Source organism: Epinephelus moara, chromosome 9, assembly GCF_006386435.1.
Source record: "Epinephelus moara isolate mb chromosome 9, YSFRI_EMoa_1.0, whole genome shotgun sequence".
Taxonomy (NCBI): Eukaryota; Metazoa; Chordata; class Actinopteri; order Perciformes; family Serranidae; genus Epinephelus; species Epinephelus moara.
The window spans coordinates 11,704,462-11,726,163 of NC_065514.1; the positions used below are offsets into that span (position 1 = coordinate 11,704,462).

At 43.1% G+C, this 21,702-nt stretch overlaps 1 protein-coding gene across 1 annotated transcript in view; it reads left to right on the forward strand.

The window, feature by feature from the left end:
* Positions 1-21,702, forward strand: part of npr2 (natriuretic peptide receptor 2) — a 97,385-nt gene extending 75,683 nt beyond the window's left edge. The window contains exons 16-22 of the mRNA XM_050053138.1: positions 7,938-8,084; positions 10,438-10,561; positions 14,613-14,681; positions 14,869-15,043; positions 16,945-17,043; positions 19,255-19,346; positions 21,119-21,702. Of these exons, the coding sequence (XP_049909095.1) occupies positions 7,938-8,084; positions 10,438-10,561; positions 14,613-14,681; positions 14,869-15,043; positions 16,945-17,043; positions 19,255-19,346; positions 21,119-21,181 (769 nt within the window). The 3' untranslated portion in view covers positions 21,182-21,702. The remainder of the gene's footprint in view (positions 1-7,937; positions 8,085-10,437; positions 10,562-14,612; positions 14,682-14,868; positions 15,044-16,944; positions 17,044-19,254; positions 19,347-21,118) is intronic.

The following is a 21,702-nucleotide window of genomic DNA, read 5'->3' on the forward strand; positions in this document are numbered from 1 at the left end:
ATCAGCAGGTGGGAAGGATGACATAGGAACTTGGACTTGTAGCATTTCTTCTGTAACAAAAAGCCTAATATGTATTCACATTGCACCACGACGTTTAACTTTATACTCTGCTCCAGACACCACAGCCTCACTGTCACACGTAACTAGCTACGCAACAATCTGGCACCAAAAAAGGCACTGAAAACTATGTTGTAAGTCAGTCTGGTAGGTACTGAGGTTTCGATAGACGACCTTTAGTATGACAACGGATTGTCCAGGTATCAGAATCATAGTCTGTGTAAAAATAAAGGACGTAGCCACTGTGATGTCACCCATTTATTTGTGGACTTCAGTTTTAAAGCCTTGAGTCTGGCATTTTGCTGTCAACATCTTGGATTTTTTTGAGCCAGTAGTGTCCCAAGATGATCATATGTGGGAAAGAGAGTCAACTTTTGAAGGACCGAGGGGTGGACCAGACTAAGAGCCAAAGCTGACGCCTCGCAGGCAGCCAGTCACTCAAAGCAGCACACCATTAATTATGCAAAACTTTAAGCCTTAATAAAACATAAACATGTGAGTTATATAAATATTCACCCTGGTACATGGTGGCGTTATTTCTGCTGTAAAGTTGGGCATTTTAACATGGCCGTCTATGGGAAGTGACTCGCGTCAGCCAGCCTCAAGTGGTCATTAGAGGAACTGCAGTTTTGAGCACTTCCACATTAGCTTCATTTTTTAGCCTCGGAGGTACAGCTAATGCACCAGTGATGCTTCCAGTCCATCTTTCAAGCCTGCTGAAACTCCTTGTCCAACATTTTTTAATATTCATTATTTGAACGGAGAACTTGCTGTTGACTTTTACAATCAGCACAGATAATACTCCGTTCTGCTTTGCCAGAGCATCACAGCAAATGCAGAGATATGAAGTACGCTTCAAACAAGCAATCCATCACAGTGAAGATTTCAGTGCCTTTATTGTTTTTGTGGCTGTCACCTCCTCGTTGGTGAGTTCAAGGACACTCTGATGTCAGAGATTTGAGAGTTGGATGCCAAACAGCACACAAGCTACACTGTTGTGAAATCAAATTCATAAGACTGGAGCTGCATGTCTTTGTGCACTACTGTATTGTATAGTGACTGCTGAGCCTTGAACCTCAAGGACAAACGATATGCGCACAGCGATGTGATGAGGAGGAAACTGTCAACTGTCATTTTTTTTGCATGATACGGTTGCTGTTCTCTCGTGGATGCCAGGCCATATTTTACTTCACCAGCGAGGGAGAGTTTTCAAAACATAAATGCAGACAGATGCAGAAGCTACGATCCTTTAAAGACAGAATGAGCGTGACAGCTTGTGTTGATTTGGAGCAGCAATCTAAAAACAGGTGGTTTGGACGGGACTCTGTAAACAGATCTGTGTGGCTGTTTATCCTCCCAGCCTGACCTCTCCTCTGTTAGCTCTGTAAGTCAGCGCAGGATGAGCCCAGTGATGTATAGCTTTCCATTTGCAGTGGCTTGGAGTAGAGAGCTCTGTATGATTGACATCCTCAGAAGCACTCAAGGATGCTCTGACAGCTGCGTACAAAGTACCTCCCCGTGTGTGTGCCTCGGCCACTGAGGCCTGTGCGTTAATGCTCTGTTTGCCGGTTATTTTCATTAGGTAAATGTATGTTGTTGACATGACATGATGGATGGCCTGTTATTTTTGGTGTGCATGTGTGCGTGTGTGTGTGTGTGAGAGCTTGGGCTTGAAGGGCGCGGTAACAAGAGGGGTGTTCAGCAGTAAACGGGTCAGTTTAACCCACACAGAGAGCTGACACTTTGCTCGCCATGAATAGCTGACCTCTCCCCGTGCACATCAAGTCTCTCACTGTTTGCCAGCACCACTTATGTTTATTTCACTATTTCATTTTTCTCACATTATAAAACCCATTTTTCTTTTACCCTCGACTGCGTTTTTCTCCGAGACAAGTGGCACATCAGCCCTCAGATTTGAGGAAAATGTAACTTCCTGAATGTTTAGCCACTTTGTAAACAAGAAAGCACTCAGAGAGCGCTTTCCTCTGCCAAGACTGCACAGTCTTCTACATTTGTTTTATAAATAGTTGAAAATGTTTTTAATTTTTAATCAGCGTCTAGATCCAGATCTGCATCAAAATACACAGTGATAGACAAACGCGCTGACTGGCTGGTGACAGCCATGATTCCCTGAAACTACGTCAAGGCTGGTTGGGGAAGTTACAGCTTTGAATAAATAATTTAGACTCAAGAGATCTAAGTTATTTAAATGTATTTAAATCTGTCAAGTTGCTGTAGGCTCATCTCCAGGTGAAATGCCATCAGATTTTACAGGAGCGTGCAAGTGTCATTTATGTCCGGTTGCAACTGCACAAAGTGTTCAATAGATAAAACAGTCTAATTCTGTCAGTAATATTTTAATAATTGCTCAGGGAGTTTCCTGGACAAAAATATGATTTGGTACAAACAGGAAAAATCGGGCAATAATAAATCACCAGAATGGCCATTAAATTCCATGGATAAGATTATTCCTGGGGTCAGAGACAGTCAAAGTGGACTTATTATACTTTTATGTTTTGTGTCTAGTATTACGTATAGTGTTTTAATGAAGGATGTCCATATTTAACATAGCTAAAATTTCAAATAACGAGGTAAATGTATGTCGAAGTAATCCCTGAGAGTAAAAACCTCGCACCTCTGACTGTTCTGAACACTCTGTTTTCAACACTTTGTTTTTTACTTTGGCTGCAGTGTGACATTATAGTGTGCTGGATTCCTTTATGCTCCGGGCACATGACTGTAAAGGCCACAACACACCGGTGCGAATGCCATGCGTCAAAAAATGCGCCCCTAGTATTTTCAGTGTACAACCCCACACTGTTGGTGGCTAGACACACGTTGGCACCCCCAGATGCCACTGTCCTATTTCCAGCTTGCTGCCCCCGGAATTCAATGCTTTTTCCTCCCACTCACTTTCTGCTTGTACATGCCAGCTCCCGTAGAAGCTCTTTTTCTCTGCTCCTATGGCAGCTTGACTCCTCTCCTCACCATGGATGCATAAAGAGAACTCTGTTGCTGTTTTTCGTGGGAGACAAAGAATTGAGGAGGAGAGACTCATTGTTGAGAGAAATATCCTGAGCTAAACAACCCACAATCCCATCACCATAAGACTATGGCCAAAAATATATTTCCTGGCGAGTCATAGCTCTGGGGATTGGCAGTTTAATAAGTCAAGTCAACTTTAATTAGGGGCTGTCCACACATGATTTTAAGCTAACGCAGAGGTGGAGGAAGTACAGATCTTTAAGTAAAAATAGCAATAACTTTGCATGGTCATCTGTTGACAAGCTGCAGTGTGACGCATCCCGTGTGTGCTAGGGGCGGTACTTAGCATGCATCACATGACGCGCCACACTGTGGCAGCACCAGTGTGTTTTCATCTTAAGTAGTACACTACATTGCCTACAATGCTACATGTAGCTACATGCTAATGTCAGTGAAACGTGTGAGCTTGGGATCCCCTGATTTGGGATCATATTCCACTGTTACAGTCATTCCCTGGCTGCAATGACAATGCAGTATGGATTTATAAAGATAACTAGATACAGTGCTGGAGGCAGAGCCCCATTCATTCCTGTGAGAGTTGTTCAGTGGCGCATGAAGCCAGAAAAGCTTTGTTTCCGTGGTATGAAATTACCAAGATCTTCTGCACCATGGGTCCCACAGAGCAAGCTCACATAGACTTCCCCTGATCGAGTGGCTAACTTCCGGTTTAGCTTAAATGATGGTTCAGCTTAAATGATGGAAAAAATTATTTAATCATGTGACTCGCCTAGACTTTGGAAGTGTTATCAGACTAAATGGATCAAATCCTGATAGTGATCAGTTATTTTGCAGGGGTTGTGATGCTCAAAAAAATGTATCTACTGATTTGCAGATGTTTCGGGGAGAAGTCTTCCTGCGGCCTGTGGCATCACGTGATGGACCCAGATGTTGCAATTCCACTTTTGTCCACTATGTAAAATTGGCTGCAAAGCTCAGAGCTGTTCCTGGGGACTTGCAGTGCAAAGATGCCAAGATAGGAAAGACTCGAGAACACTGGCCAATCAGTGCAGACTAGGTTTTTTTTTTACGTGTGGGACTAATAGAGGCACTAAAACAGAGACGGGTGAATACAGCAGGTGTTACAGCACAGACAGTAGGACAATAAAGTGTTTTTGACCATTAAAGCATGTGAACATGTTCTAGTTGAAACCTTAAATACTAGCATGAACCTGAAAATGAACATAATAGATCCTTTTTAAGTACAGTGTAGCTATGGACTTGTTGAATTCCAAAAACATGTCCTGATTGATGGTAAATTGATGATACACACAATGTCAATAAATATTAAGTTATTATTGGAACATTTATTCATGTTTGCTGAATTTTATGCTTGTCTGTAGATTACTTTCACATTATCACATGTTGAGGTGACCTGCTGTGCACTGACTGCCCGACTCATCGGGTTACACGGACAATTAATTAGACTTAATTAACTGGTAGTTTACCAATTTAAAATCGTTCCCATTTTCCCTCAAATTAGTGCCAGATGACATCAAGCTTTCCAGTAGCCTTCCTATGAATTTACAGCTGCATAATAGTTGCTTTTTTAGGAAATCGGCTCAGACATCAGCAGCTAATAACCATGCGAGATAGCAGCAGCTGCCCTCTTTCTCCTTGCCTCTGACCTTGGTGTCATGGCGAGGTCAACAAAAGAGGCGGTGGTGGTTACTGCTCACGGTTTATTGGTCCGTGGCCGAACAAAATTTCAGACGTACAAACAGTAGAGGCAACAAATGAGTTATCTGATTTATCTGAGAGATGTTTTCCACTTGCTTTCGAAGGATTAACAGGATACAGGATTGAATCACTTGCCGAAGTGATTATTTTCTGGCTGCTCGTCTCTTTAGCATCTCGCTCAGCATGGAGACGCTTCTGAGTTTGGTTTGGATGAATGGTGGGAAAATATGGCCGTCTGTGATTTGCGGTGCAGTAAACAGTGCACGGCCTGTGTGATTGAGCTCAGTGCGGTGATACTCATCACTGTCTTTCATGTCTCCCTCTGATGTTTCGCTCTTTAAACTTAAACAACATGTGGGTGTGTGTAGGATCTGTGACCCACAAGAAACATGGCAGTTTGCCAGGCATTGATGCTTTTAGCCGCCACGGTGGTGTGGATGACTCACCTTCTTGCTCCGTCAGAGTAAATGCGCGCGCGTGCGTGCGTGCGTGTGTGTAAGCATAGGCATGTAGAAATGCCCTGAGACACACACATTAATCACACAGTCATATATCATATCATTATAATGTATGTGAAATGCTACGATGGCAGCAGTAGAGACGTAGATAGAGACCCGTCGAATGTTTGGAGTGTCTGTTTTTCCTCCATGTTGGAGGGTAACAACAGCTGCTGTGTGTTCATGGTGGGGGTGGGGGAAAAATCAATACAGTACAGTATCGCAATATTTTGTGTGGCAATATTGTATCGATACAGGAATGCCAAATATCGATATTTAATTATATAGATTAATGCTGCAAATACAACTTAAACTTTGGTAGCGTACTAGAGTAATAAAATCTGTTGCTTTTTCAGTCCACTACTTTTTGTTTCTGCAATAAAAATGACTGAAGTGAGATGAACAGACTGAAGCTCCACAACGCACCCAATTCAAAGTCCTTCTCCTCACTTACAAAGCCCTCCATAACCAGGCCCCCTCCTACCTCACCGACCTGCTCCACCACCACACTTGCAGTCCCCGCTCCTGTGATGCAAACCTCCTAAATCCGCCACTCAGGACCAAGCACCAGACCTGGGGTGACAGAACCTTCTCCGTAGCTGCCCCCTCCCTCCCGAACTTACTCCCTGAACACATTCGAGACTGCATCAACCTCTCCTGATTCAAATCACTCATCAAAACTCATCTCTTTAATGTGTGAATGATGTTGTGTTTATTTTATTGTAGTCTGTTTTATGATCATTTTTAACTAATGTAAAGTGTCTTTGAGTACCATGAAAAAAATATTCATTCATTCATTCATTCATCTTCTAACCGCTTCATCCTCTTGAGGGTCGCGGGGGGGCTGGAGCCTATCCCAGCTGACATCGGGCGAGAGGCAGGGTACACCCTGGACAGGTCGCCAGACTATCGCAGGGCTGACACATAGAGACAAACAACCATTCATGCTCACATTCACACCTATGGACAATTTAGAGTTATCAATTAACCTAGTCCCCAATCTGCATGTCTTTGGACTGTGGGAGGAAGCCGGAGTGCCCGGAGAGAACCCACGCAGACACGGGGAGAACATGCAAACTCCGCACAGAAGGGCTCCCACACCCGGGATCGAACCGGCAACCCTCTTGCTGTGAGGCGACAGTGCTAACCACCACACCACCGTGCCGCCGAAAAAAATATTATAATTATTAATTTGCGGTTAAAAAAGGTAATATATCTTAATATATTGCGACCCAAGCATCATGACAATATCGTTTCGGGGCGCCTCTGTTGATTCCCTCTACTAGGTTATATAGAAAGATACTGTACGCAATCAAAATTTAAACATAAATGTCTCATGGCCATGTTGGAGGAGAGACATCCACAGCACTCAAAGATACCGTGAGGCCTTTGAATGATTAGATTTTTACCTCAATCATTTACACTGCCACTTAACCTCTGATGGTCGTTAAGGTCAGTTTTCTTGTCATGGTAAGTACTACTAACTACTAACAGTTGTAGATTATCTTCTTTGGGTCTGGAGGAGCAAGTCTGGGAAAATAATGCTGATGATGTCATCACTGTTGTCTCAGACTAACAGTGTTTGAACAGAGAGCTGCATTACAAACAGGATATTAACCAGGCAGGGAAGGTCCAACAAAAACATGCTGTTGATTGCATCTTGGGAAATGTGGGACCTAGAGTTTCTGGAGCTCGGCCGATGCCAGGGACTAAAAATGGGGATATCTCAAGCTTTTGCTGCCTCAAAATTCCTTTGCATTTCAAGAGAACATAGTCGTTTACTGTCTGGACTCGAGTCCAATTCATTCGCTTCTATTCACTCACCAAAGCAGGCAGTATGAGCAGTACGCTATGATAACAGCGGGGGGGAAACAGGGTGTCTATAGGTCCTTTAAAAGTCTTAAATTCAGATTCTATGGGTCTTAAATATTTTAGGCCACATTACTGCTAAAATTTCTCCAGCCTGACAGACCAAGTGACTGTTTACAATCATTGGACAGAGCGAAGAATTGCAATAATAAATAGTGTTTATGACAGCGATGAGATTTTGTTTTCTTTTTACATTAGGCACATTAAATTTAAACTCACTCAATTGTTGTAATTTTCCTCACTGTTCATATATATAATGTGTATTTCTATTGCATGTTTGGTCTTAAATTTCATATAGGTGGTATTAAAGGTCTTAAATTTAACTTGGTTATATCTGTAGACACCCTGGAAAAGACTGGAATCCATTAGCACTCGGACATTCAACGTGCTTATCCAGTACACACCATACCATAAACAGAATCATTTGTTCATTTCTGTCCATCAATAGCTGCACAAAAAAGTCTGAGAGCTCTGATAAACGGTAACGATTGAGAAAATACACTGGCACTCAGAAAAAAACAGGATGTAGAATCTCACATGAGTACAGATAACCAAAAACTTGAAGACGAATTGTACCGATTCCACACACCAGTCTGTTTACAGGTGTTGCAGAGTACTACTGCTGAAAGAAAAGTTGCCTCCTGTGTCTCCAGAGGGATCTGTGTGAAATCTGAACCATTTTCTTTTATTTACCACATTGAGCTGAGCTCTTGACCCGAGGTTTTCACTGACCAGCAGTTTGTGTGTTTACTGCCTAACTCTTTTCTGTGTGTGTGCTTGTGTTTTCCGCAGGGAGGGCAGCACTAGTATTCTTAACAACCTGCTGTCCAGGATGGAGCAATACGCCAACAACCTGGAGAACCTGGTGGAAGAGCGAACACAAGCCTACCTGGAGGAGAAAAGGAAAGCAGAAAACCTCCTCTATCAAATTTTACCACAGTAAGTACAAACAGCAATCACATGCGCACTTTTGTCCTTCCACCCTGAAAGCTTAAAACTCCAATTAACTTGAATCCAGCAAATAGGGCGAGTGTTACCAGCACGGCTCAATGACACTGTCAATTGTGTTAAATCCCTGTATTAATTAAAGACTGGAAATCCCTCCCAACACCACATTTTATTCACAGATACACATTTCCCCTCGGTGCGATCACACTGTAGATGAAAGGGAACAGAGAGAGCTGACAGGCAAACTGCTCATTAAGTGAGACAGAGGAGCAGACGTGATAGTGGGTTTGTGCATTTGGATAACACCACAGTAGCAAATCTCATCTTTCTCGCACATTTATCCTTTCTCCTACTGAAAAATCGTTCCTCCTTCAAAGCCGTGCAGACACACAGAGAAGGGCCTGAGAGAAAGGACAGAAATCGTTTCTCACAACACTTTTGAATTAGACTAGCTGACTCTTGCCACGCTGTTTTTGCCGTCGGTATTATTTGATTAGGGAGGAAATTAACGCCAGCAGAATAAGCAAAGATGAACTGACATGCGGTTATAATTGAACCTGCCAGGTGTTTCGTGTCTGCGAGTCTTTGAGGAAGTGGAGTCAACAAGACAATCATCATTATCTCACCACCTCTTTGAGCCTGCAGTCGCTTGTTTAACCTTATTTTTTGGCTGGAACTCAGCATGCGAGGCCAGCCCTATAAACATGACAGTCTGTCCATCAGTGAGTGAACATGAGTGACTGAGTGAGTGAGTAATGAAGTTACACTATTGGCTGGAGTGGGTGATGACGTGAGTGTTTGTGTTTCCCCATTGGCTGTTGCTCTTTTAAAATGAATAGGCATTGATGGAGGTCCGTGTACTTCGCGGCCATTCGTTTTTCGTTTCGAAATAACAAATTGAAACACGGAAAACCAACCATTACCGGTTTTTTGTTTTGAAATGACCAAACAAAAAAGGAAAAAAAAGATCCGTCTCCCGTATTTTTATTTGATAATAAAGAAAAGAAAAACGGAAAACAAATCGTTATTCATTATCCGTTATCCGATTTAATTTGGGAATTTTAAAAAAAACCCTGTGGGAAACTCCTTTCTCTATTTTTTTGTTTGTTTCTTCTCTGTGACCAGTCGTTGTGTTATTGGGAGCCAGATTAGAAGGAGTCATGGCTCAAAACTTAAATTTGAGCACATACCACCCAACACTGCCCGTCAGCAAAAACGAAGACAACTATGGTTAAATGCGATAAGACGAAAGGACTGGACGGAGGCGATCATCAAAAATGCTCACATGTGCAGCACACACTTTGTATCAGGTTAGGGAGAAATTATTTACTGTTGTAGGGATGAATAACGTTATGTTGATAAGGGTTATCATGTCCACATCATCAGAAATTGGGGAGGTATTAAGAGGAATATTGGATTTCTCTGTAACGCTAACTTTGTAGCGCATTAGCTAATGTTAGCTTTGATAGCAAAACAAACTGGAGGAAACCCTTCTATCGTCTTCCTTTGTAAGATTGGCAAAGTAATCCACCACAAAGCCGACCATCCCACCATCCTCTCACATCATCCATCCACTGAGTGAGAGCATACGGGTCGTGCAGTGCTCTGGATAACCGAACGGTTCATTCAGACAGCGCTCCAAATTTAGGAACGATCTAGTTTTTGCCAGAGTGCGTTCTGGCACTCGAAATGAGTATTTCTGAAAGCACCACTCGCAACATCTTCCTCTAATGTCTAACACAGCCAACAGAACTTGCTTGCTCGCCCTGGGTAATGTCTGTGGAGAATTGTTTCGCTTCCAGCTAAGTCCCGCCCATCAAAAATTGTCATACTGTTTACTAACAGTGAAAGGGTCTATAACCCGGATGATTGGCGCTGCTTCCACATCATTTGGCCCATACAGCAGGCACAGTAGAGTCATCCACTTCTAGTTTAGCAGTCTACTAACTCTGTTGCCAATGGCTGCGCAGCCTCCACCAGTCACACGGGTATGTACATCGCCGACCGGAGCTGAAGAGGGGAGTGGTTGCGTTAAATGATCAGTGGGTACAGCTCCAGAGAAAGCAGGTCCCCTCTGCTGTGTCAGTGTGTCTAAGTGTATTGTTCTTAAGTTTAACATGTATTTTAGATGAAGTTTTTGGCTGGACTACAACAGCGGGGCACTTCCTGTTTCAAATTAAAAGCCCTCTAGCGTGTCATACAAAGTTCAGCTATATACTAGGTTTAGACTTGTTAATCTCCTCTGATCACTAACTGCCCCTTGTGTCTAGATTCTTCTGAACTTATCTTTACAGTTTCACAGCATGAACATTTTGACCTCATGTCTTTCTCTCTCTGCATGCAGTTCAGTAGCAGAGCAGCTAAAACGAGGGGAGACAGTGCAGGCAGAAGCCTTCGACAGCGTCACGATTTACTTCAGCGACATCGTGGGCTTCACATCCATGTCTGCAGAGAGCACACCGCTACAGGTACGCAGCAATCAATATGTCACTGCAGTCCTCCTCTCTGCAGCTCACCATTTCTGTCAGTGTTATTGTGCAAGTTTTCCTGACTTCCCTCAACATCTGCTATGCTCATCTAAAAGCTTGTAAAAATCTCTGTTCGTGATCATGGTGAATTCTCTTTCTCTATTCATACATAAAAGTGCTCAGCAGTATCAGGTCTCTACCTACAGAGTGTCTCATAGTTCCCACAGTGTGCATTCCCACACACGGGCTGCAACTCAAAATAGTACAGTTGTTAGATGGAAGAGTGTGTTGACGCAGAGTTGAGTCACATTATGCCACCACATATCTCCCTCTCTCTTAAATACCAAAGAGAGGTTTCTGGGGCAAATACGTTATCGTGATGACACACATCCAGGCAGAGGGTCTGAAGTGTTGATGGTCAATCTGACACCCACACATGGAGTGGAATCACCGCAAGAACGGACGTTTATTCTTCTCATCTTCATCTCTTTTCTCAAAATGTCTCTTTACAAGGCCAGATATTTGTACAGTACAACAAAAGATCCCATACAGTTACATTTAACCAATTGTTGTTGTAATATACCTGTAAACATGTCACTCCACATCGAAGATGCCATTATCAGTCAAGGGGGTCGATTTGGTTTCAGAGGGGTCCTCAACAGAAACTATTTGAATACTGCATTTATATCAATGTTGTGAATATTACAGAAAGATATTATGAGCCATCCAGTCCCTGTATGACCAATGTGAGAGCTGCGTCTGCTCACTCGGCGTAAAGTCAAACACGTTCTTAGTGGGTGTTGCCCTCCGCCAGGGTTGCCCCTTGTCACCGATCCTGTTTGTGATATTCATGGACAGGATCTCTAGGCGCAGCCAGGGGGGAGGAAGGGGTCCGATTTGGGGACCTCAGAATTGCATCTCCTCTTTTTGCAGATGATGTTGTTCTGTTAGCTTCATCACACCGTGACCTCCAGCATGCATTGGGGTGGTTTACAACCAAATGTGAAGCGGTCAGCACCTCCAAATCAAAGGCTATGGTTCTCTGCTGGAAACCGGTGGATTGCCTCCTCTGGGTTGGGAGAGAGTTACTACCTTAGGCCAGGGAGTTCAAGTATCTCGGGGTTTTGTTCATGAGTGAGGGTAGAATGTAGCGTAAGATGGATTGGCGGTTTGGTGCGGCGGCCGCAGTGATGCAGGCGTTGCACCAGACCATCATGGATAAGAAGGAGCTGAACCGCAAGGCGAAGCTTTCGATTTACTGGTCCATCTACGTCCCAACCCTCACCTATGGTCATGAGCTCTGGTGACCGAAAGAATGAGATTGTGGATACAAATGGCCGAAATGATTTTCCTCAGTGGGGTGGCTGGGCTCAGCTTTAGAGATAGGGTAAGGAGCTCGGACATCCAGAGGGAGTTCAGAGTAGAGCCGCTGCACCTTGGTGTCGAAAGGGTCAGTTGAGGTGGTTCGGGCATCTGATAAGGATGCCTCCTGGGCGCCTCCTGTTGGAGGTGTTTCAGGCACGTCCCAGTGGTAGGAGGCCCCGGGGCAGACCCAGAACACGCTGGAGGGATTACATATCTCATCTGGCCTGGGAACGCTATAGGGTCCCCCAGGAGGAGCTGGAAAGCATTGCTGGGGATAGGGACGTCTGGGGTGCTTTGCTTGGCCTGCTGCCCCTGCGACCCAGCTCCTGATAAGCAGATAAAAATGGATGCAATATTTTTGGCTCATCTCACATCATCTGGAACATTGGTCCAGCAGCTTGGAGCTTGTTTTTTTGTTCTGCTTTGGGGAACAGCTAAAAGAGACAAACCGGAGGATCTGAGGGGTCGTCCTCGTTCATATACTAAAAGCATTTCTGAGAGGTAGTCTGGTGCTCTGCTTGGCCATGTAGTGCCTTATATACTAATTAAAGAATTTTAAAATCAACACAACAAGTAACAAGTGTGAAGACTTAAAAATAGGTGTAATCTGTGTTAACTTTTTGGTCTCAGTCGGCACTTGTGCAGCAGAATTTTGAATGAATTGTAGCTGAGTTATTGTGTTTCTCAGCAGACCAGAAAGGACAGCGTTACAGTAGTCTCGCCCGCTTGTTATTAAAGCATGCATCAATATGTCTTTGTTGCTCAGAGAGAGAAATGGCCTCACTTTGTAGATGTTCTTCAAATGATGGTTGGTTATATATCAGAAATTCAATGACAATGATGCTGTTTTACTAATGCATTATGGGTCTTATGATGAATAAGACCACTATCTTTTTCTGCCTTTATAAATCACAATACAGTGGTGTATTTTTAACCCCAAAAAAACATAGAGAGGAGGTGACAGCACTTGTTGTGAGCCCACAGCATTGTCTGCAGCTGCTCCTGTCAGGCTATATAAAAAGCTCAGACACCTCCAACCCCCCTGCCAAGCAGAGATTTGGCCCTCGGTCCCACTGTCAGCCATTCAGTCAATCAAACACTTCACCTTGTGTTGACCTGTAATTGTACTGGCTGTTTGTAATGGGGTGTTGCCTGCATCAAGACCAGGGAGATGCAGCTGTGTGTAACATATACTGTGTACGGCTAAAAGGTATAAGAATGGCATTACATTAATATGACACAATGCACAGGCACCAAGTGTCCTGTGTTCTGAGTTTGGTGACAGGACAGACTTTAAAGGGACAGTTCACCCTGGTCATAAAGGGATGGACACGGTCAGCAACAATACTCAGGTAGGCTGTGGTGTTTAAACCATGCTCAGTTGGTACTAAGGGGCCCAAAGTGTGCCAAGAAAATATCCCCCACACCATTACACCACCACCAGCAGCCTGAACCGTTGATACAAGGCAGGATGGATCCATGCTTTCATGTTGTTTACACCAAATTCTGACCCTACCATCTGAATGTGGCAGCAGAAATCCAGACTCATCAGACCAGGCAACGTTTTTCCAATCTTCTATTGTCCAGTTTTGGTGAGCCTGTGTGAACTGTAGCCTCAGTTTCCTGTTGTTAGCTGACAGGAGTGGCACCTGGTGTGGTCTTCTGCTGCTGTAGCCCATCTGCTTCAAGGTTGGACGTGTTGTTGTTTCAGAGATGGTCTTCTGCAGACCTTGGTTGTAACCAGTGGTTATTTGAGTTACTGTTGCTTTTCTATCATCTTGAACCAGTCTGGCCATTCTCCTCTGACCTCTGGTATCAACAAGGCATTTTCACCCAGAGAACTGCTGCTCACTGGATATTTTCTCTTTTTGGGACCATCCTCTGTAAACCCTAGAGATGGTTATGTGTGAAAATCCCAGTAGATCAGCTGTTTCCGAAATACTCAGACCAGCTCGTCTGGCACCAACAACCATGCCATGTTCAAAGTCACTTCAATCACCTTTCTTCCCCGATCTGATGCTCAGTTTGAACTTCAGGAAGTCGTCTGTCCGTGTCTACATCTATGTATTTTTGATTTAGGGGTGAACTGTCCCTTTAAGAGTATGGACAAAATGACAGAGCATCCCTGTTTAATGTTCTCATCCACTTAACACTACTGACTCTTCGAGTACAGCACAAAATGTCCTGACTAGATAAAGACCCAGCTGTTTTTTTTTCTCAAACACAATTATAAAAATTGACATCAAAGTTTAAGCCTGAATAGTACATTTGTCTTTGAACAAACAGCCAACCCCTGACATTACTGCTACATCACAACCATTATGCCGCACAATTTGGCAAATTTGATGCAGATTGTGTTTTGTAATATTCCATCTGTGGATTTGATTTATGATCCTGCGAATGTGTTTGTCAGTAAGCCTTGGCGGGCGACCGTCCAGCGACAGACAAACACAGATTATGTGGGAGACTGGGAGGTTTTGCAGACGCACTGGCCGCCCAATCTGTCAACCGTTAAACAAAAGACAACAGTGTCAAATGTTGGATTTGGAGTCTGTGTTTTTGCGTGTCTTATTTAGGCTGCAGTTCTGTCAGTTGGCACACAGGCGTTAAGCTAAACATGTTCAGTGCTTATCTCCTTGTTGCTTTACTGGAGTCACATTATTCCAACTCTTGTGTCTCTCTACAGGTTGTCACGCTGCTCAATGATCTGTACACCTGTTTCGATGCCATCATCGATAACTTTGATGTGTACAAGGTAAGTCAGGATTATGGGAAGATGCATTTTATTGCGTGAAAGCTCGAGTGGGAAACAAAACCTCAAACACCAACATCTCAATACAACTTATTGATGCCTTCAGGACTTACAGAGGAAGCAAAATTAGATGAATTAGGTTTTATTTTTACTCTTTGATGTATATCTTTTTTCATGATTCGTCCCTCAGGTGGAGACCATCGGTGACGCCTACATGGTGGTGTCAGGGCTGCCGGTGCGGAACGGTAAACTGCACGCCAGAGAGATCGCTGGGATGTCGCTGGCGTTGTTAGAACAGGTCAAAACGTTCAAGATCCGACACAGACCCAACGACCAGCTAAGACTCAGGATAGGTATACACACAGGTGAGTCTGAACTCTCGCACCTCTTCCTCACACAGAGCAAGCAAGCGAACTCCGGCGGATAGGGAAAACAACTACGAGGGACAACAACATTCAGGGAGCCTTGATTGAGTCTAAACAACGGCTTGCTGATGCTCTGACAATAGGTTGGAGGTGTGCAAAGCTTTACAGAAATGGAGCCAGGGTGAGCATTCTTTTAAACAAGTGAAAAACTGAAACAATCTGATGTTGGTTCGTTTGGTCTTTCGCACCATGTCCAGTTAGGAAGGGGTATCAGCCTGGTCCTGAACTGTGGGGGTGGCATGCTGGTGCAGTGGTTAGCATTGTCGCATACAGCAATTGTATGTTCAAGGTTTGAACACAGGGTGGGGAAGCCACCCCTCGTGCAGGATCCTCTCCACGTCTCCGGCTTCCTGGTGACTCTAAATTGGCCGTAGATGTCAGCCCTGTGATAGTCTGGTGACCTGTCCAGGGTGTACCCCGCCTCTCACCCAATGTCAGCTGGGATAGGCTCCAGCCCCCCTGAGACCCCTAACAGAATAAGTGGCTACAGAAAATGAATGAATGAATGAAAAACTGAAACAATCTGATGCTGACTCATTTGCTCGTTCGCACCACGTCCACTTAGGAAGAGGTATCAGCCTGATCTTGAACTGTGCACCTGCACTAAGGTGACCTGGAGGATCCCAGATTTAATCTTTCATAATGACCAGTCCTCATCCTGTTGATGATCACAGATTAATCATTTTTCACTGGTATACCTCTTTTCCTCCCTCTGGCACAGGAAGATGATTACCCCCTTCTTAATTCCGTCTTGTATCTATCAACAATTGATTGTCTCCTGGTGGGAAAACTGCCGGTAATGAGCACAACACCAGACCTTTTTGAATTGTTGAGCCAATTGAAGATGCAGGCAGTGATTCAGAGGGCTGAAACAGGCCCCTTCAATATTGTAATTATGGGAACTTATTCAGTTCTTGCTCCCATTACCAGGAAATACAGTCAGCCGTCCAAGTATGTGTTTTGTGATTGAAGCAGCATCGGGATTTCCCATGCATGACTTGTCTCTTTCCCCTCTGAAAGGGCTCTGGGCTGATCTCACATTTATTACAATACATTTTGCAGAATTATGAACAATAGATTTCACAAACTTGGACCAGCCAAAGCACATTTCTCTTCTACCATGTAATCAAAAGTTTGCACAGCTATCAAAACTTCAATGCTACTGTGAGTCCAAGAAAGATTTTCGATGTTTGTACAGTAGTGTGTGTAATGTGACAACCAATGTGCTCTACAACTGGATGAATGGAGTGCTTGTGAAAATGTAGACTAAATAATTAGTTTAGTCAGCCGTGTCTGTCTTTTTGTCTTTACTGTAATCTCAAAAACTGAAGCTTCATAGAAGTAGGATTTATTCCTGGACTGCTGTGTTAGCCTGTATTAGTTTTAGCAAGGTATATCTCATAATCTGGCAGCTGAGTGTGTATCATTGTCGTGCAGTGATTAGTAACTTCCCAGCTCTGGATACCAGTGTCCTGACTGGACATAAACACTCAGGATGTTTTATCTGACCTGTTGGCAGCATTTAGTCTGATGTAATTTACGAGAGGCTCCTGACACAGTATTTAGACTGTGTCAGCTCATGGCGGCACTGTTTGTGTTCTTAATCAGACACTTGACATGCAACAGAGACGGACCAGCGTGTGTAGGCTGGTACTTAGCATTGTCAGAGTAATTTAAAGCAATCTGTGCACAGTTTCAATTCACTCACACCTCTGTCGTTTTATTTAAAAACATTTACACTGCGGCGCTGGTGTGTCATAATGACAGCAGTTCTCAGCGTGGCGGTTATTTTAGTTTTTTCCCGCTGTAAAATGTGACTGTATTTATCTTGTGTTTTATAGGTCCAGTCTGTGCCGGGGTGGTCGGTTTAAAAATGCCAAGATACTGTTTGTTTGGAGATACCGTCAACACGGCGTCTCGAATGGAGTCCAACGGAGAGGGTGAGTGTCACTGTTTTTTCTTTTATATTAGATGTCTCCAGATCTGGATTTGAAACAAGGAAGAACAGGTTTTACAGTTTTTTTTGTTTGTTTTTTTTTGCGTTTACAAGGACTTCTTTGTCTTGAGATTGTGGTTACTCTGCTATAAATTATACATATTCCTCAATCAGATTTGTCATATTGTAATTCTACTACTGTGTCCTGGTAGAGAGATCCTCTCCCTGTTGGTCTTACTGAGGTTTCTTCTTCTTCCCATTATATTTTTTCTTCTTTTAAGAGGTTTTTCTATATTGATGGTTTAAGGACAGATCCATTTTAAAGCCCTCTAAGGCACATCTGTGATTTTTGGGTATAACATTTTCTATTTGAGAGCTTGTACCAAATGACATTCTACAAAAGGGATGTCTATAACCTCTACTGCACGTGAGACATTTTTTATTCAGGGATGGTGTTCAGGGCTTTAACTAAAAGCATTTAAGAGGTTATTTCTATTCAGTTAAGTTTTATTTATAAAGCCCAATATCACAAATCACAGTTTGCCTCACAGGGCTTTACAGCATACGGCATCCTTCTGTCCTTGGACCCTCACAGCGGATAGAGAAAAACTTCCCAAAAAAAAAACCTTTAACAGAGAATAAGAATGGTAGAAACCTCAGGAAGAGCAACTGAGGAGGGATCCTCCTCCAGGATGGACAGATGTCCACTCGTCGCTAGGCTAATTTATACAATGTAAAATGCCATAGGCTTGTGCTAATAGTGTTAGCATGTTATATTTGTTTTGAAAACGTGTTCAGTATCAGACAGTTGTTTTGTCAGTGAACCTTGTGAGTTGTAATCGAGCCAGATTTTGTAACGTTACCTTTGTTAAATGTTGCTGTTGTCCCTGGCTTCATATGAGCAGAGGAAATGTTCGCTAGCTGCTAGGCTAATTTATACAATGTAAAATGCCATAGGCTTGTGCTAAAAACATTAGCATGTTGTATTTGTGGGGAAATGTGTCCAGATAAAGACAAATGCTTTGTCTGTGAATGCTGCGAGTTATAGTGAAGCTGATTTGTGTTTGAAATTGTCTCTATTAAGCCATGTTTAATGTGTGTTTTGGGTGTGTTTTGAGAAACCTCCGCCGCCGACTAGTGTTTTGGAAGTGTAACTGCAGAGTGACACAGACATGTATAAATGCTCACAACGGCGTAGGCCACATGCATAGGCTACGGCATAGGGTCTGCCGCGTGAGTATAAATCCCCCTTAACTTTTGCCAAATCCTGTCATAAGTACAACAAACAGATCTTCCCTCTCAAGAAAATCTTTTAGTGCAGTTGTTTGTTCTTTTAGCAGAAATATACCATGCAGCTTGTTCAACATTGACACGATAGCAGCTTCAACAGACAGTTCCACATCTGCTTCAGCCTGCGGGGTTATGTTTGAAAACAGAGCTCCTCTTTACTTTCTTTGTCTTTTTCTGTGTCAGCTGTGACTGGCTCAGCACATCTCAGGCTGTTAGAAATCTGTCCAAAGCGTAGGGGAACCAGACGTAAATGGGGACTCCAGTAAACACTAAATAAACACTTATTTGAACAGTTTATTAAATCCTGTGCTCATAACACACTCTGTGATTGAATCTTTGTCTCCACTGAACTTATAAACTGTCATGTCTACCTCTCTGTCCCCTGATGTGCTTGGATGGAAACATCCTTCAGCACAAATATGATTTCAAAGCTGAATGTAATACGTATTGACCTGCTGAGTCGAATACTTCCTACTGACATTTCTGCTCCTAACTGGCAGTGACAGGAACTGGTGTTATGAAAGTGTGGTTGGATATTCTGCGAGCGAATCATCAGATGTATTGATTAACTACTGAGTCGCTTCCTGTATTGTGCCTCCACTGGTAAATAATTGATAGCACTTACAGCTAAGGGCCCTTAGCCAGCGATAAACTGCACAGCCTGGAACTTCACAGGCAGGAATCTCGTCTCACATCTCTGCACTGTGTGCATTAACTGGACGAAACAATACAGGTTTTCATCACCGTTAGCATTTCATCCACTGACGGGACCGAATGCATCGTCTCGTCTGGCTCCCCAGTTTCCTCGTCTGCTGCGTATCCCGAGGCCTGAGATAAAAGCAGAGTGGTGGTGATGCAAATATTGTCAGAGTTGTCTTTCACTGTGCTCAAACGCTCTTTGTTGGTCTCTTGGTGTGTTTTGCAGCCTTAAAGATCCACGTATCCTCGGCCACCAAAGAAGTGCTGGATGAGTTTGGCTACTTTGATCTCCAGTTACGAGGAGACGTAGAAATGAAGGTAAGAGACCGTGCTTTACTTTTTAGGAACTGACCGAGCTGAAGCAGCAGAAAGGAGCAAGCACTGCACTGAGACAGGCTCTCCCACTTGTGTTTGTCACCGCTGAGTAACTGCACACCGCAAAAAATGTCTGTCTGTACAACTCATCTGGCCTCAGATGCAGAGCTGAGGGTTAAATTATGACTTGTTTGCATTTTTTCAGACATGTACCAGAAATTATTTTTAAAACAGGACGGATCAAATGAAACAAATGCATTCCTTATTGGAAATACTAACCCTATTTTTGGAATATTATGACTGTGCACACTAACTGGTCGAGGCAGCGGTAGTCTAGCCACCAGACTCCAACAACTGGAGTCTGGTTGCTTTGAGATAGAGGCTTCAGTTCCCTGTAAGGAAGGACCATCTGACAGCTGGGTAAAGCTGTGAAAATATTCTAAATATAGCGTACGCCCAGTGCTGTTTCATTTTGTGTACACAGTGTGAGGGTTTTCTACCCAGAAACAATGTGATTTAGTCTATAGACTTAATACAAGACACAGTGGTTGTTAATATGAAGATTTGCGATAGAATTCTATCTCTAAATTTTAAGTTTGAAACTGACATCTAACCTTACAAAGGGGCGTCCATTTGAAAACCTCACATCTCATTTCTGTACCTTTCAATGTTCAAATAACTGAAGACTCCTATGCTGCTAATCCTGTGCTAATGCACTGGCCTTAAAGTGCAGATTATTTTCAGTAGTCTTATTTTAGTAGCTTAGTCTGAGGATTATTATTTTATTAATCAATTAATTATTTAGTCTATAAAATCAAGGCTGTAGCTTCTATGGAGGACACTTACTGTATGTCCTCAGCGTTTCTGTGAATTTGGCGATTTTAGCAACCTCAGGAGGAAGACTTTACACGCAGCAAATACAAACATTTAGCCCAAGTATTTAAAGGTACACTGTGCAGGATTGTCGGTTACTGTTTGCAAATACACTCATTAATAAAAGTGAATGTAAAAGCCAACCCCAGATTAAAGGCCTTTGCACGCTGAGTCCAAAACTTTCATCCATCATTAAAATTTTAGGAACAGGTTCGATTTTCTGCGTCTTTCGCATCTTTCAGAGCCTTTAAAGAGTTGTTTGACCAACAATCAGTGCAGTGAGTCTGCCAGCGAGACACAGCTGTGACAAAACAGAGGAAAGGGACGCACAAAACCATTTCATAATTCAGATAGCTCACTTTCAACAGGATAGTAATATTCAGGCGGATGATGATGAAGAGGAGGAGGATGTGGACCGCGCACTGAGTGTGGAGGACAGTGAGGGAGGACAGCTCCGCCCCTCTGTGCAGCTGCAGTGCAAAATGAAAGACAGGGCGTTCAGTGTCTAGTTAATATTTTTTAGGGGGATTGTGCTCTTAAATCTGGACTTTGGGCCATGGCCTTGCACAAAATCAGAGAAAATGGTGTAAAAACTGAAATATATTCCTTTTATATCCTCACATTTGATAAGATGGGGCCAGCTATGTTGGGTAATGGTTGTTGATTAATTTTCTGATGATCAGCTAATCATTTCAGCAATATGCTTTTAACAATTTGAACGTGTGACCATGTGGCTGATGTTTCTCTGACTGTGCATTATGTTTCATTGGTGGAGGTGTAAGCTGAGCTGCAGTAACCATCAGGGTCACCCTTAAAACGAAGGGCAGCCTAATAGAGGATATCACCTCCCACCCCCTGCTTCATCTCCATTGATGAACCTATTGATTTCTGTGTTTTTCCAGGGCAAAGGCAAAATGAGAACGTATTGGCTTCTCGGGGAGAAGACTGATGTGTATGTTATCTGAGAGGCCTGCTGATAATGTGGCAGCAGCAGTGGAGACGACAGCAGAAGCTCCAGTGGCCGAGCCACTACTTTATTTGTTCTAGAATAAGTCCTTATTGGTGATTTCCGTGCCGAGGAAAAGAGAACGACACCATGTGACAAAAAAAACAAACAGAGGGAATTCCAGGTATATTTATTACCTGCAAACTGTAACTGCAAAAAAAGAAAGAAAAAAAATATTGTAAAAGTTGTTTTTTGTATGAAGAACCTTTCTGTCCTGAGAGTGAGTACTTTTCACTGATAAATTCTTATTTTTTGTGCTTTCTATATTAAGATTTGTATAATGTGTTTGGAAGTCAATGATGTGTTAATATTTCCTTGAACATCCATTGAAGTTTGGAGGCACAGCGTTACAATTGATGTCACTGCAGGGGTTCACACACCGTGTTACACAGTACAAGATAATATGTATATATGTATATCCAAGATACTGTAAGATATTTTGTTCAATAAACTGAGTAAAACACTCTTTTTCCATTTACG